General features: G+C 40.5%; 1 protein-coding gene across 2 annotated transcripts in view; it reads left to right on the forward strand.

Annotated features, from left to right (window-relative positions):
* RAB31 (RAB31, member RAS oncogene family) overlaps positions 1-14,868 on the forward strand; it is a 170,218-nt gene that overhangs the window by 63,054 nt on the left and 92,296 nt on the right. For both annotated transcript variants that reach the window (XM_090285813.1, XM_090285814.1), the window contains exon 2: positions 12,644-12,723. In XM_090285813.1, coding sequence (XP_090141939.1) covers positions 12,644-12,723 — 80 coding nt within the window. The remainder of the gene's footprint in view (positions 1-12,643; positions 12,724-14,868) is intronic.

The raw sequence follows: 14,868 nt of genomic DNA on the forward strand, positions 1-14,868 counted from the left end.
AGGAGCAAATTCCCAGTGATCTTTGGGTGCTGTTGATATGTCATTTATCAGGATTGTGTCTGCTCAGAAGACCCCTGGCTGAAGGGGAAGAGCACGGTGAGAAGGGGGAGCATTACCTGAATATGTGTCCCAATACACATATTCTCAGGGGGTATGAGGGCAGGTAAATTGTTGGATTGTTGTTTTCCTTGTCTTTCTGATGAGGGAATCAAATGATGGAAACATTTTAGTTTCAGGTAATAGCTAATAAGTTTAGTAATCAGTGTTTGTAAAAAGCTGTTGTTCCAGGAACTGAAGGTATGATCCACCTTGACTCCAGGAGACCGTAAGCAGTTCCATCTTTGTGCCTCAGGAGGACTGCAAGCAGTCAAGATGGTATCTGAACCATTGTACTCCAGGGTGAGATGACCACTGCTTAGGACATAGATAAAGACCACCCCCAGAGCACAGATAAAGACCACCACCCAGGACACAGATGAAAGAATGCTGCAGCTTTTATCTGATTAAACTTTTCCCTGAATTCCAAACCCCTTACCTGCACTTTTCGTCTCCATATAAAAAGGGTCCATTTAAAATGGAATTCAAGATGGTCTGTTAGGGTACAAACCCACCATCTTCTCAGATCACCAACCATCTGAATAAAGTGCCATAAACATTCAATCCCTGTTTCTGCTTATTGGTTCTGGTAGATGACAGGAGGTATGAACATCAGCTTTTCTGGTTTCACTTCATTTAAGACTTTGCTATTCCACATTTTTTCCACTGATGTGTAGGGTCAATTTAATGAGTTGTTCTTTAGAACAGCCTTTTGAGGTGTGTTAATATGATTATCTAAATCCAAGAGGAGGAACCGAGCTCCCCAGTGTGTTCTCCATGTGTTCAGGTTCAGGCATCACCATCCTGGCCATGGCCCAACTGCTGGATGGGAGAACATTCCTACATTTCCCCTAAAATGTCCTGTTCCAGTTCCTAAGGTTCATGTTTGATGTGTGAGGGGAGGAGGTGAGGTAGGAGGAACCAAAACCGCCCAATCACTGAGGTTGAATTCCCTGTTGATTCACAGTGTGCAAATGACAGCAAATGAAAGAGAATGTTTCTAATGAGATGAAAAGGCACTGAATAAAACGGCACAACACTTCACAGGGAGCTGTGTGAATGGTTACTCAAAGCAACTCTGAAATGTCTATGATGAGATCTTAATAGCAAATTCTGAAGTCTCCAGTTCTTTGTTTTCTGTTCCTGGAGCTGTGGTATCTTTTCTGAGCTTTACCCTTAAGACTGAATTATTGCTTTTCAGTGCTTAAACTGCTCTAAATAGGGTTGTTGTTTCTTTTCCAGTTAAAGCAGTATGTATCTTTCCTTTCTCATGGACCTGAGAGTGGACTTCTCTAGGAATATTCAGAATCGCTGCTCTCAGGGCAGAGCCTTGTGGGTCCTATACAACTTGGCCCTCATTGAAGGCCAACCTCTCACACTACTGACTTGCCCTCAAACTTAATTTCGTATTCTGCAAAATGGGGATAACCCTACTTCACTAGGGTTGTTGTATTGATTAAATAAAATTGGTTCTAAGTCAGTGATTTATAGTAAATGTTATCCATACATCTGTAATACTTATTTGTTGTTGTGTAAGAAGTTGCCCCCAAATTTACTGGCTTAGAATTATTATGTTGTATATCTGAAAGTAATATTATGTTGTCAATTACATGGCTTAAAACAAAATGCACTTATTATCTCATGGTTTTGTGGGCATAGCTTCATGGGTCCTCCAGCTTAGGGTCTCTTATAAGCCTACAATCAGGTGTTGGCTGGGGCTGCCATCACCTTTTAATGGAACTAGGGCAGGGTATGTATGCTTCCAACTTCCTTGGTGGTTGCTGGCAGGAAGCAGTTGCTAAAAGCCTGTTGTAGGTGTGCACTGAGGCCTGCTGGCTATTGGCTGGAGCCTCTCTCAGTTCTTTGCTTCCTGGTTCCCCATGCATGGCTGCTTGCTTCATTAGAGCAAGCTAGTGAGGGAGGGCAAGTAGGAGTGTGAGAAAAAGGGCATTCACAATATTTTATGACCTGACCTTGGTAGTGACATTTATCACTTTGGCCATATTCTGTTTTTTAGGAGCAAGTCATTAGGTCCAGGCCACATGTAGGGGCTCATTAGCAACCATTTTAGAAGCTGCCTACTGCAATACAATAATTATTTATCCTTAGTTGCTAGATCTGCAACTCAGGAATACTGAATATTGAAGGTTTTGTTTAAAAAATTACAGAACATAATGAAATCCAACATTTGGAGCTTGGTGCCAATGTAGGCTGGGTATTTCATGGAGTCAGTGAGTTTTCTCTCTAGGACAAGGAGAGCCTGTTTCTTTGTCATTTGTCTAGTGACCCATCTTACCCAACCGAGCCCCTACATATAGTACTTGTGAGGAAATAAGGTGGCATAAGAACAATTGGTTCCTTTGGCAGGAAGTGTGATTTAAATAAAAAATGGTGTACATTTTTTTTTTTTTAACAGTAAGGTCATATGTCCTAGGACTCATTTCATAAACTGAATTTTCTGCTTAGCTGCACAGAGTTTGCATATTGGGACACATTGCTCTCTGAGAATGCAGAGAGGCAGTGAAGGCTATTAGAAGAATAACGGAAGTGAAGGAGTTATGAACTTTCCTCTTCTCCATTTAAGAAGTGTCTTCGTTCTTCTTTTTTTTTTTTTTTCCTTTAACTTATCTGAGAATTAAAGCAGGTGGAGAAATGGTGACCATGAGGATTTCTTTCAGAGGTAGAGAGAGGAGAGGGATGGAGCCTCTGGCACTTATCTTTTCTCATTCCCGATAGATATATCAGTGACTTTAGCTCCTAGGACATTTCTTTGTCGTCAGCAAGGCCAAGAACTCACCCTGCCATTGGGACCAGAGCACTCCATGGCTGGAATACTGCTGAACTTTGGAATCTATGAGATCTGTCAAATCTGGAATAATTTTACAACAGTAGAAAGCAACAGTATTTTTAAATATTATAATAATTTTCTTACTTGCATTAGTTTCTTTGGGATGGATGACGTCCCAGAAGCAAGGCCATTTACTCTTTTTAAACACTTATCTAAGAGTCAGAGAAGATGTTGAGTGGAGTCTTAGCTTTGACACCCATGTCCTTAGACAAATTGCTTGGGTTTCCTCCTCTAGAGTGATGTTGCTAAGACTTAATTAGACACCACCAAACAATTGGTGTCAATTGGAGACAAGCCAACATGACTGAAAACCTCTTCGAAGATAATGGAAACAGACCCACAGAGGACCTAGATAATGGAATGAAATATCAGACATGAACTTTAAAATATATGTGTTTAATATGTTTAAGGAAATATAACTCAGGATGTCAAAGTTTGGCAAGCAACTGAAAACTATAAAATGAAAAATTTCACAACAGAAGAAATATAATAATTGATATTAAGAAATCAAAAAATGGGATTACTCTCACATTAGATACAGTTATAAGAAGAACTAGAAAATAGCTTAGAAAAAAATCTCCAAACTGAAACTCAGACAAAAAGATGAAAAATGAAAAATGAATATAAAAGATATATATGGTGTAAAAGATTAATATAGGCATAATTGGAGTCCCAGAAGGATAGAAGAGATATAATGGAGCAGAAGCAATCCTTGAAGAGTAATAGCTGATGCTTTTCCATATAAAATGCCTAGCTGGGTGCCTGGAACTTTTTATGTTCTCAGTAAATATCAGCTTTTGTCATTGCTCTTATTATTATTTTGATCATTCCTGCTCTATTGGCAATATTACTGGAGTCCAAATTTACAAGACCATTTGCTCCCCCAAGATTGTACTAAAGGCCTAAGAGTCTGATTCCCACTGCCTGAAATTCCCAGTGTGAAATTGGAGTGAATTTTCTATGGAAACAATGATATACATGGGTATTGGGTTCTTCCGTGTAGAGTACAGTTCAGTGTAAGTTTGAGAAACAATCATTATTCATTTGCAGTGATACTTCAAAGGAAAAATGCATATTCAAATTTCAAATGATTAGCTAACAAATGCACTTTTGGAACACAGCCGTCAACTATCCGGTTAATATATTGATGATTACCTATACAATGATCTCAGTCACCCTTACTCTAACTAACCTGCTGTCTGATTCCTTTATAAAGTTTAAGTCTGATGTGTAAGTATCCTGCCTGCAGGAATCAGGGCTTTATCTTCTGATCTCTTATCCTTGCATATTGCTGACTGCACAGGCACTGAATAAATAAGTGAATGTATAGATGGATGCATGTTCTCTGGAGAGAGAGGGTTTGGCTGGCAAACACAGTGCTGGTTATGGGGAAAGGGAAGTCTGAATCTTGGTTATGCTTCTACTATTTTATAGGATGGCAGGCAATTCACATACACTTTAAGACTGACAGTTGCCGTATGTGGGAAATGTGGACAGTGGTTTCTGTCCTCCCCTTCACAAAGGGTTGTGGTGAGGACTGAGTGAATAAAGTGAGTATGTATCTGTTTCCTTTTGAACCATCTAATCATCTCTTTTTTTCTGTGCTCTCATGCTCTTCATTTCTACTTACTTCTTCATATTTTCTAGTATGATTTTTTCCTCCTATCTCTCCTGGTCAGTTTTGCACCTTATTCTCTGTATGTGGACTTCAGATTATTTTTATATACATTTAAAGGATTGTGGAATTTCTAAGCTATGTTCACTAGTGCCCATGGGGCATAGATGCTTAAATTCGTTAATGCTATTTATATACTTAAAATTAGGTCTGTAAGCTGTATTTTTCTCCCATGAGGTAGAGAAAACAAAATCTTAATGACTCTCAGACCCACCTTTTTTAGTGAGACAGTTCAGTTCCATTTTTGTCATACATGTAGTTAGTTCCCCTTTGGAAATGGATTTAAGACATTTATTATAATATGTACCATTGATATGTTTCAAAAGTACTCTGACAAGAGAAATTACAGAGTTGTTTCTGGGAATGCGCAAGAGCTTATTATTTCTGTTGTGTTTCTCCCAAATAATTCTGTGGTATGATTTCCTAAACACAGTAAAATGCCTAGATTTGGATTTTACTGCATTGTTAGGTCATTTTTCCCTAGAACATAATGTGAAGGCTGAGATTTACTCTTCCTGGATAGAGGTCTTGCCACCACCAGAGAAAATCTGATAGAATGTGTGGTAATAAAACAGACATATTATGGACTTGAGTTTAATTATGTTTTTTGCTTTTATGGCACTTTTTATTTTGGTAGTGGTTCCTGAGATTTATAAATATTGAACCCTTTTCACTGCTAAAGAATCAGGTAAAAAGTGCTGGGGATGCATAGGAATTATACCAGCAAGACGCTATTTAGGGTTCAAAGGCCAAGAAGCCTATTACATCTATCATTTCAGTATACCCTTGAATGGCATCCAGGAACAAAGTATTTCAGTCCTCCTGTGGAAAGGGAGTTGCAGACACTAGAATCAGAGTGATGCATTGGAGACCTCCAGGGAGCACATTGGAAGCTCTGGGAGTGATGTGCACTGTCTGACCTTGAGTCCTAGTTCAGTCAATTTAGTTTCCTCAGAAACAGTGGCCTTTGACTTATAAAGGGTGTGTGTGATTGGGGTTTTCCATAGTTGCTTTGTTATAATTCCAGTGCAGAGAAATGGAAAGGGTATGTGTGCCTTCTCCCCCTTGGCCAAAGCTTTAAAAAAGGCTTGGTGGGTTCATATGGAATTTGTGCTGTACTTCTGTGGGATTTCTTTGAAACCTCTAGATGCATACTGCAGAACTTCCCAGATTTGATTCCTGAGCCCGACAGAGGCATATTTCTTTGTGTTGACTCCTGTTCTGGGTCGGCCCAAGTTTGGGGCTGGTGGTGCCATTGAGGAGCACTGGTGTTATAGAACAGAAAGAGTTTATGCATCTAGTGCTGGCAGAGCCAAACACTAAACACTGAGAATTGTAGTGGAGAAGGATTGGGTATTTTATTATCAATGGTGCCACCCGGGAGAACGGGAAGCTGATGCTAAAAGCTTAATGTAGTGTAGCTGATGTGTAGATTACAGATTATATGGGTCAAAATCACAAGGCACTGTGGATTAGGGGTTTCTGGGAGCTGACTGGTTGGAGGCAAGGTAAAGTAAAAAATAATTTCTTCAGGTGTTGAAGACTGTTTTGAAGTCTTTTCTGGTGACCCTCTAATTGGTTTCATAGAAAAGTAGCTAGGGGTCACTTCATCTTAGAGCGCAGAAACTGAAATATAACTTAGGTCAAGATCCTGTCTTTAACCTAGACTGTGTGACCATTAGTCAGGTCCAGGCTACTGTTTGCTGCCTTGGGGGTTGCTGGTTATCCCGGGGACAGGCTAGGTCTCTGAGGGGTATGTGTATATATATGACTCTATACGTATATACGTGTATATATGTATTGAGGGAGAGCGGAGACCTCTAGAGCTAGGATTTAAAGTTAATCTTAATCAAAGACGTAAGGACCCTTGGTTTTACTAGCCTGGATGGCTGGGATCTGGCCTTCTGACATGGGTGTGATGATGAAGCCCTAGGTTGCAGTGCCCTGCAGATACAGGAAATAGAAATTCTTTCCCTCATGACCTCCTTCTCTTTAACAATAGTACATACTTCCTCCAGATTTCTCCTCCATCTTCCCCAAAGTGGAACAAGTACCCAGGTGTGCGTGGCACTGGCCCTAGTTACCAGGTGCTCCTGCATCTGTTTAGAGTCTGGCTCCACACAAGGCAGAACCCTTGACAAGACTTTTACTCCACTGGGTCAGACTTTGTAGTGCTCTTGGCTTCCCTCATCTTTGGGTCAGAAGAGCAAACCATTTGCCATTCGTTGGTTCTGCCTCTTTCTCTCCTTATCTTGTTTTTCTCCACCTACAAGATCTGGCTGGCCTCTACAGTGCTCCTAAAATCCTAATTTAACTCTTAACAGCAGCATGTAGGACACTTAAGACTTTTTAGAAGCATGCAGAGTTTAAAGTCTAAACAAGTAAATGGATGTCTTAATGAAATAAATAAATAAATGCAAAACTTCTTGCGACATGGGTTCTCTGACTCCTAGACCAGATACTGGATTTATCATTTCCATGACAAATTGTATTCTGCCTTTTACATTTTGATAGTTATGAAATGAAGCTTAAAAGATTACTGTTTATGCCACAGTTTATTTAATTTATAGTTATTTTTAGGCCATTTCTAATTTCTAGAAATAATACTTCAATAAACTTTTCTGTGCTCATTTTTTTCCTTCTTTTACTTACAGACTTAGGAATGGAGTTCCTGTGACTGTATGTCTTGTTATGGTTTATAATTTCCTTTTCGTAAGAAGAATGTTGATTTATGATATCAACAATGTATATTCCTAGTTTTCCCCACAACCTTACCACCTATAAAGATGTCCAAAGCAGCTGCAGAGCAGCATGTAGTGAGGTTGGAGTGGAGGAGTTGGTAGGAGTGTGTTGACTGTTGGGAACAGTCAGCGATGGGAGAGGACTGCCATTTGTTCTGAGAACCCACCTTAATCCAGTTGTAGTGATTCTCTGAAGAGCTGGATTGAAAGGATTTTGAGGCCTTTTCAGGTTCAATGAAATATCATGTCCTGAACTGGTTAGTGATATCTTTCATTAGAGAGGATTAAGTAGCAGTGATGGATCTGCCTAAGATTTACTATTTTTTATCTTGAGAGGTGGGAACACCTACCAGAAGCCTGTTGCAGTAGTCCAGGAGTGAATCAGGTAATGCTTAGAATTTTATGTGGCAGAAGCCAAAAGCAGAAATTGTCATGTCAGAGTAAGTAATTGTTCTTAGGGAACTGTATTAATAGTCCAAATAATAATGTATATGGGAGGAATATTATGAGAGATTCAGTGACCAGTAAGTAGATGGGATCAATTGCTAGTCCTCAGAATGCATCTGACATCAACTTTATAGAGAATACAGTGTAACACTTGTTATCTCTGAGGTAGGATCTGACCAAACTTTACTATGGAATCAGAATTGGTTTTATTCTACTACCTTCCCAGTACTTGATAGTATGTCCTCTGCATTATAGGCATACACACACACAAAAAAAAAAAAAAGAAAAAGAAAGGGAAGGAAGGAAGGAAGGAAGGAAGGAAAGAAAGAAAAAAGAGAGAGAGAGAGAGAGAGAGAGAGAGAGAGAGAGCGAGAGAGAGCCCAGGAACTATATCTTGGGAACACATGATGCTTCTATGGAAAGTAAAACTGGAAAGCAGTAATAAAAGTATTTTTTGTGAGTTCTAGAAAATGGACTTTTTTCTTTGAGGAAATTTACATTTGGCCGGAGGCAATTTAACTTGGTCAGAACCTTAAGAGGTTTTCACCGGGACTCAGAAAATTTGGTTCTTACTCCACTGGCCAGCTGTGTGATCTTGAGGAAGTCACACAGCTTCCTCTTTTGCAAAACTAGGAGATTGGACAAGATGGACTATGATACTTTTGTGGAATGGAAAAATAGATGCATAGTGGAGCTTCCTTCCTTTGGTGTGAGTCCTCTAAAAATAAAGTAGCTTTCAAAGAATGGTGGACAGCCATGATCCTCCTCTCTCCTCCTTCCTCTTTCTTCACAGATTCCTTTATTCACGCAGTAGGCTTTCTTCTCTTCCTGCTTTAAACCTTTATGTATTCCTGTGTGATAGCCATGACTCACCAACATATTCCTCTTGTGTGTTTGTCACCGTCTGATGAGGTTCCTTCAGGAAAAGGAAATCACAAAGCTAAGTGATTCATGAAAATTGCTCAGCGTCCTGGCTCTGGGCTCTGCTCAGCAGTTCTGGAGCAGGGCCTTCCCCTCGTGGCCAGCTGGGGAACGGCAGTGGTCCTGGGAGAAGGAGGCTCTTGAGGTCATTTCTTGAGCTGTCACAAAGGCATTGACCAGAGATTATTTGAGGCCGTTCTCTATAGTTTCTTTCCTGAGGCAAACTCAAAGTTTGCCTATCCTTTTGTCCTGTATTTTTTTCCTATCAAATGTATAAGCGAATAAGAGAAATGTTGAGAGTTAAAATGTAAAAAGAAAAGAAACAGTATATTTGCTGGAAGAATTAGTTGTTAAATCCAAATTTGAGCAAGTGTGCTGCTTTAACTATTCAGAAAAGCCAGTGTTTTAGCTTGAGTTATCTATTGAAGATGATGAGTAGAAATGAATAAGATGGCTTTTGAATTTTTCATCTTCAAGGGCATTTTGAGGGTCTCCTTTGCAGGAGACATTGGGCTATTTGGGGGATTTGGAGCCCATTGTTTGAGCAGAGCCCTTGCGCAGAGTGAATGGATAGACTCCAAAATGTGCTTCCTAGAGCAGAGTCCTGATTGTGAAAACACATAATGTATCCAAGCCCTTGTACACAAGGCCACGCACAGAGTAAGTGCCATGTTGCTTCCAATGGGGGAGGGCCTCTCTAGCCTAGTATGAACTAGAAGCATTTCAGAGGGACAGTTTTCTCAGCTTGAAAGTAGGGTGAGCCTGAGCTAAGCTGAAAGGACACCAAGGAAGGTCAAAAAGGAACAAAGCTGGGAGGTAAGGATTTGTCTTCTGAGCTCTGAACAGTGGATTAGCCATAGGCAGAGCGGCCCTGCTCACCACTGCGTGCGGGCACTTACCTCTGTCATGCACCTTTCATGGTTGTAGAACTCTGAACTCTGCACATTAATCTGCACACTGCAGATAAATGGCTTTTAGTGCTGTTGTTTTATTATGGCTCAGAACCTGTGAAAGCTGTTCTCACTGGGATGTGAGATTAGGAAGCCAGAGATGGGCCATGAAGGGTCATGTTATCTCCCATTGGCCAGGGCTTACCTACTGTTGGCATGTGGAAGGTAGCACTTAATGCTTGATTGCTGGAATAGATGAATAGACGAGCACCAAGAACGAATTCCTAAACTATGATTGAGAGGTCTGGAGGGGGAAAAGACAGACCCTTGCATTAATCTGCCTTCCCATTGTGGAAATGGCTTCAGTGGGTGCAGAGAGGCCAGAGATGAATCATTTAGCATTCCTCATGGGATAATAAATTTGAAAGCTGTATACATGGGGGGTGGTGTACCCCATGAGTTTGGTGACATAAAAATCAGTGTGGTCAGCGTTGGCAAGAGGTCCCCACCCAGCCAATACAGCAGTTTGCAGAAAATGGTTCACTTTAGAAAAAGTGCTTTTTTTTTTTTTTTGGTCTTCAAAGGTAGGGCAGAGCAGTTCTTCTATTTCTGTGGGGTTGCATGAACCAAAGGAAGGCCAGGATTTGCTCATCCACAGGGAGTTTTAAAAGCAATTGAGATGAAAGGAACTGAATGTGATTTGGAGGACTACAGGGAACATTAGCCGGAATCCATATTGAGGGTGCAGCTCAGAAATAGCAACGGCATCGATTTGGAATCTGAGGAGCTGAAGTTTTAATTCTGTTGTCTCCTTTCTGAACTCTGCACATTGATCTGCACACTGCAAATAAACAACTTTGGTGCAATTGTTTTGTTAAGGCTCAGAACCCATGAAGGCCATTCTCATTGGAATGGGAGACCTGCTGGAGAATGATTTTCTGATGAATATCATCAGCCAATGCCCTTCTTCCTCCAGGTTTACTGGAATTGTCTCCTAAGCATAGGAGCAAGAAGGCGTAAAAATAATTCAGTTTTCCAATTGGTATTTCAAATCTCATTTCATATTTCAGTGTCTAAAGAAAAATACATTTCTCTTAGTTTCAACATTTTCTTCTTGATATTTAGGCTTTTAAAGTTATACCTTTAATATAAGAAAACTGTATTCACTATGTTTTTTTTTTTCTTTTTGGGCTACATATATCTCATTTCCCTATCATTTATATATCTCAAAATATCTCCATGATCCTTTCAGATAAGCACATTTTGACAAGACTTCTGTGTTGATAGTCTGCAAACCTCACATCCTCTGGCCTTGTCACCCTTCTCAGAAGATAGTTATTGGCAACTATTTTGTTCTCCGTTTTGGACAATCTTCCAACTTTATTTTGTACCTCTTTCTTTGAAATTTCCATTTCTACCATTATCTTTTTAATTTCTGAGAGTGAGATCAGCCTTACTTTCTAAGTGAGCATCCTGCTTTTTTGTGTGGGTATAAATGTGTTGTATTTCTTAACTGATAGTTTCTTTTCACAAAATTCAAGTATTTACCAAATGCTTTGTTTGCACAGGGGCTTGTTGACTGGTGCACATATGACCTTTAGTTGGGAGACTCCAAGGATCAGGATCAGCAGAGCTTTTCCTTTTACCCAGATGTGAATCCTCACCTCTTCTGTCTGGCCTTGCACAGGGCTCGGGAATAACACTGGGTGCCCCGCAAGCTGATTCTGGTCCCCAAGCCCAACCCCTGTCTAGTGCAGGTTTCCTGGAGAGTCAGATTCCCATCTTCTGGACTATATAGGAGGGTCTGTCCCCAGGTTATGTGGCCTGGGGCGCTAAGTATATGTTTGTGTGAACCTTTCACTGATGCTGATTTCAGCCTGCTCTTTCCCTTCTTGATGTGTTTAGGATTCTATGGCATGAATTGACTTTCTTCTCATTGGCTTTCCTCCCTGCAGACACCTACGGCTCTAGCTCTTCTTTCTCAGTGACCATTCAGCCAAGTACTTTTTGTTGGTGTCACTGGTCTGGTGTTATCTCTTCTTTTTGACCTTGTATATTTGCATTTGACGTTGTAGTCAACACCGGCAACTCCTGCGGCGCACCTGAAGCCAAGCTGTATTGACTCCGTCTTTCCCTTGGACCCTTCAGCTGCAAAGAGAGGGGGGGTCTGCTGCATGGGCAACAGCAGACCCTCCATATCACCCTGCCCAGGCTCTGTAGCTTCAGCTTCACTGGAGAGCACACTCCAGCGTCATCGCAAGATGTCGATCCAACACGGGAGGAGACAGATACCGTGTCACTTCCGAGTCGGACTGCACAACCATTCTCGGCGGTGCAGATAGACTCTTAAGAAGCTACACCATCGTCTCTCGAGACGGACGGCTGCCGATACGATACGATATTTGCATATTTTATTCCTTAAGCCATTTTGCAAGGGTTTTGGAAGGGAGGGGATAGATAGAAGCACATGTGTTTGATTTCCAGTGTATAACTGGACATCTACCATAATTAGCTTTAACGAATTATTTAACAGAGAAAGAGCTGAGATGCAAAACTGGAGATTATTATGCAGACATCAGATTCTAAAGAGCAAATGTTAGAAATACAGAAGTTAGAATTCATAGGTCTCAGAGTGTGATACCTAGAAAAATAGATCACATATTTTTTTGAGTGCTAAGGTTTTGAACAAAATCAATTCTGTCTATATCAAAACAGAGTTGCCTTAATTCTTTAGACTTCTCTAAAAATTTTCAAGTTTCTGGAAATACATGTATTATGGACATACCAATTCTAGTTTATTATTGTATATATGTAGAACCTATTTCTAAAACTTATTTTTACCATACTCTTCTTTCTATGAAAGCAATACAATTTCATTGTAGAAAGTATTGGTGAGAAAAAGAAGACAATATACTACCCCCCAACTATTAACCTGAAATGACCTCTCCTGTCCTCTGGTTCTATATTTGCACTAGGTCATAATTGGTACCCTTTGTCTTATGGTTGTATACTCATTCTTTTCCAGGACACCGGGGTTGGGAAATCAAGCATCGTGTGTCGATTTGTCCAGGATCACTTTGACCACAACATCAGCCCGACTATTGGGTAAGTTTCCATGTGTTCTTCTCTTGCACATTTTTCCCTTCCAAAGCACTCAGAGAGGTCACTTTGTGTTTGAGCCTTAAAGTGGTTTCATCCCAGCAAGTGAGAATTAATCGCAATGGTAAAGACTTACAAATTCAGTCACTTTAAAGTTGTATGTCTGGGCTTACTGTCCTTATCAATGATTTTTTCCTAGCCAACTATTGTCCTGCTGCAGCCTAAGGTCATTTCCTTCATCTCAGAGGGCATTATTCTGAAAATCATACCAGCTGTCTTTCCAGATGGAAGATGAGACACAGGACAGATCCCCAAAGGCCCTGCTGTAACTTGCCTGCCAGTAAACCTGGAAATGGCTGTCCACTTACATGGCTGTCCACTGCGCAATCTGTGGGAGAGATTGATTTTCCTTTTCTGAATTAATTGAATGTCAGCATTTCCATTCTAATGCTTAGGGACAGAGGGGTGGATTGTTCACTTCTGGGACCCTGACCTTGGAATGTAGATGCATTTTTTTATTCCATTTTCCCCTCTCCTATGGATTCTTTTGCTGGATGTGCTTTTGCTGTACATTTTCCAGGTGCTTGATTTTTCACTCTCTTAGAGCTTGGCCTCACTTATTTTTCTCCATGAAGATAGCATGGTCTTTGCAGAGAGTAAGGTTTCATTTTCCTCAGAAGGGGAACAATGTATGTATATATTTTAGGAATTCTGTAAAATTGGTGACAGGGGCAGTTTTCTCTATTGGTTGCAAGTGGAGAAAATTTATGGCAGGTGCTAAAGAGCAGTTGGTTGATAAGCCAGTGGTCGGAGTGGTAGAGGTGAGAAAAATCAACAGTTTGTGGTTAAAAATTGCTTTAAAGAAACATGTTCTCAAAAATATGTGTCAGGAACTGAAGGATCCACAGGCCAACAAGTTAACTTTCCCGCTGTCGTGGATGCTGGCAGAAGACAGGCTGCTGGGTCGGAGATGAGGGAAATAGCAGTAGCTAGAGTATTATTTTGCATTGATTCCCTAAGCACCAGTTTCCCATAGGGCAATGTGAAGAGGGTCAAGGGACACCTCACATGCAGTAGCTTGTATTACAAGAGAAAAACTCCAAGTTAAGGAACGCAGATTTTTTATAATGTACAGTAAGCATGTCTGTGCTTTGCTCCAAAGTAAGACCTTATCTCTCCCTTCCAAGACTATTTGCTGTGGAGACATCCTTGTAAACACAGTCTGGGGGAAAGACAGTGCCTCTGCTTGCAAGAGACCCATGGAGAAGTATCTTCCAACATAGGCACTTCTGTAGATTGGGGACAGTTTTATAGAGAAAATTCTTTTCACTCTTCTCAGTGATGTACTTATTTTCTCCTCAATTTCCCACTTTGTGTTTCTCCATAATAGAAACAAAACCTGTAAAAGCAATTAACTCTGAAGTGTGTTTCTAGAAGAGAGACTTATATTGTCTACTTTTTAAACTTAAATTTTTTATTTTTTATTGTTAATTTTGCTAGGAGTCCTCACCCTGCTGGATCTCCACTTTTTTTTTTTTTTGGTTTTTCAATTACAGTTGTCCCATTTTTCTCCCATTGCTCTCCCCCACCCAGCCCACCCCTTCTCCCTGAATCATATCCCTCCCCGTTGTCCATGTCCATGAGTCATTTATACATGTTCTTTGACTAGACCCTTCCCTTACTTATCCCCCTTCTCTCCTTCCTCCCTCCCCCCTATTGACTGCCATTCTGCTCTTTGTTCTATTTAGTTCTTTTGTTTGTGTTGTTCTTTAGTTTTCTGTATTAGGTGATATCATATGGTATTTTGCTTTCTTTGCCTGGCTTATTTCACTAAGCATAATTCTCTCTAGTTCCATCCATGTTGTCACAAATGGCAGGAGTTCCTTCTTTCTTTCTGCTACATAGTATTCCATTGTGTAAACGTACCACAGTTTTTTGATCCACTCATCTACAGATGGGCACTTAGGTTGTTTCCAGTACTTAGCTATTGTAAACAGGGCTGCTACGAACATAGGGGTCATAAGTTCTTTTGAAGTAGGGTTTTAGGATTTTTTGGGTATAATCCTAGCAGTAGAATCTCTGGTTCAAAAGGCAGTTCCATTTTTAGCTTTTTGAGGTAATTCCATACTGTTTTCCACAGTGGCTGCACCA

Source organism: Furipterus horrens, unplaced genomic scaffold, assembly GCF_987537825.1.
Source record: "Furipterus horrens unplaced genomic scaffold, mFurHor1.1.pri manual_scaffold_8, whole genome shotgun sequence".
Classification (NCBI taxonomy): Eukaryota; Metazoa; Chordata; class Mammalia; order Chiroptera; family Furipteridae; genus Furipterus; species Furipterus horrens.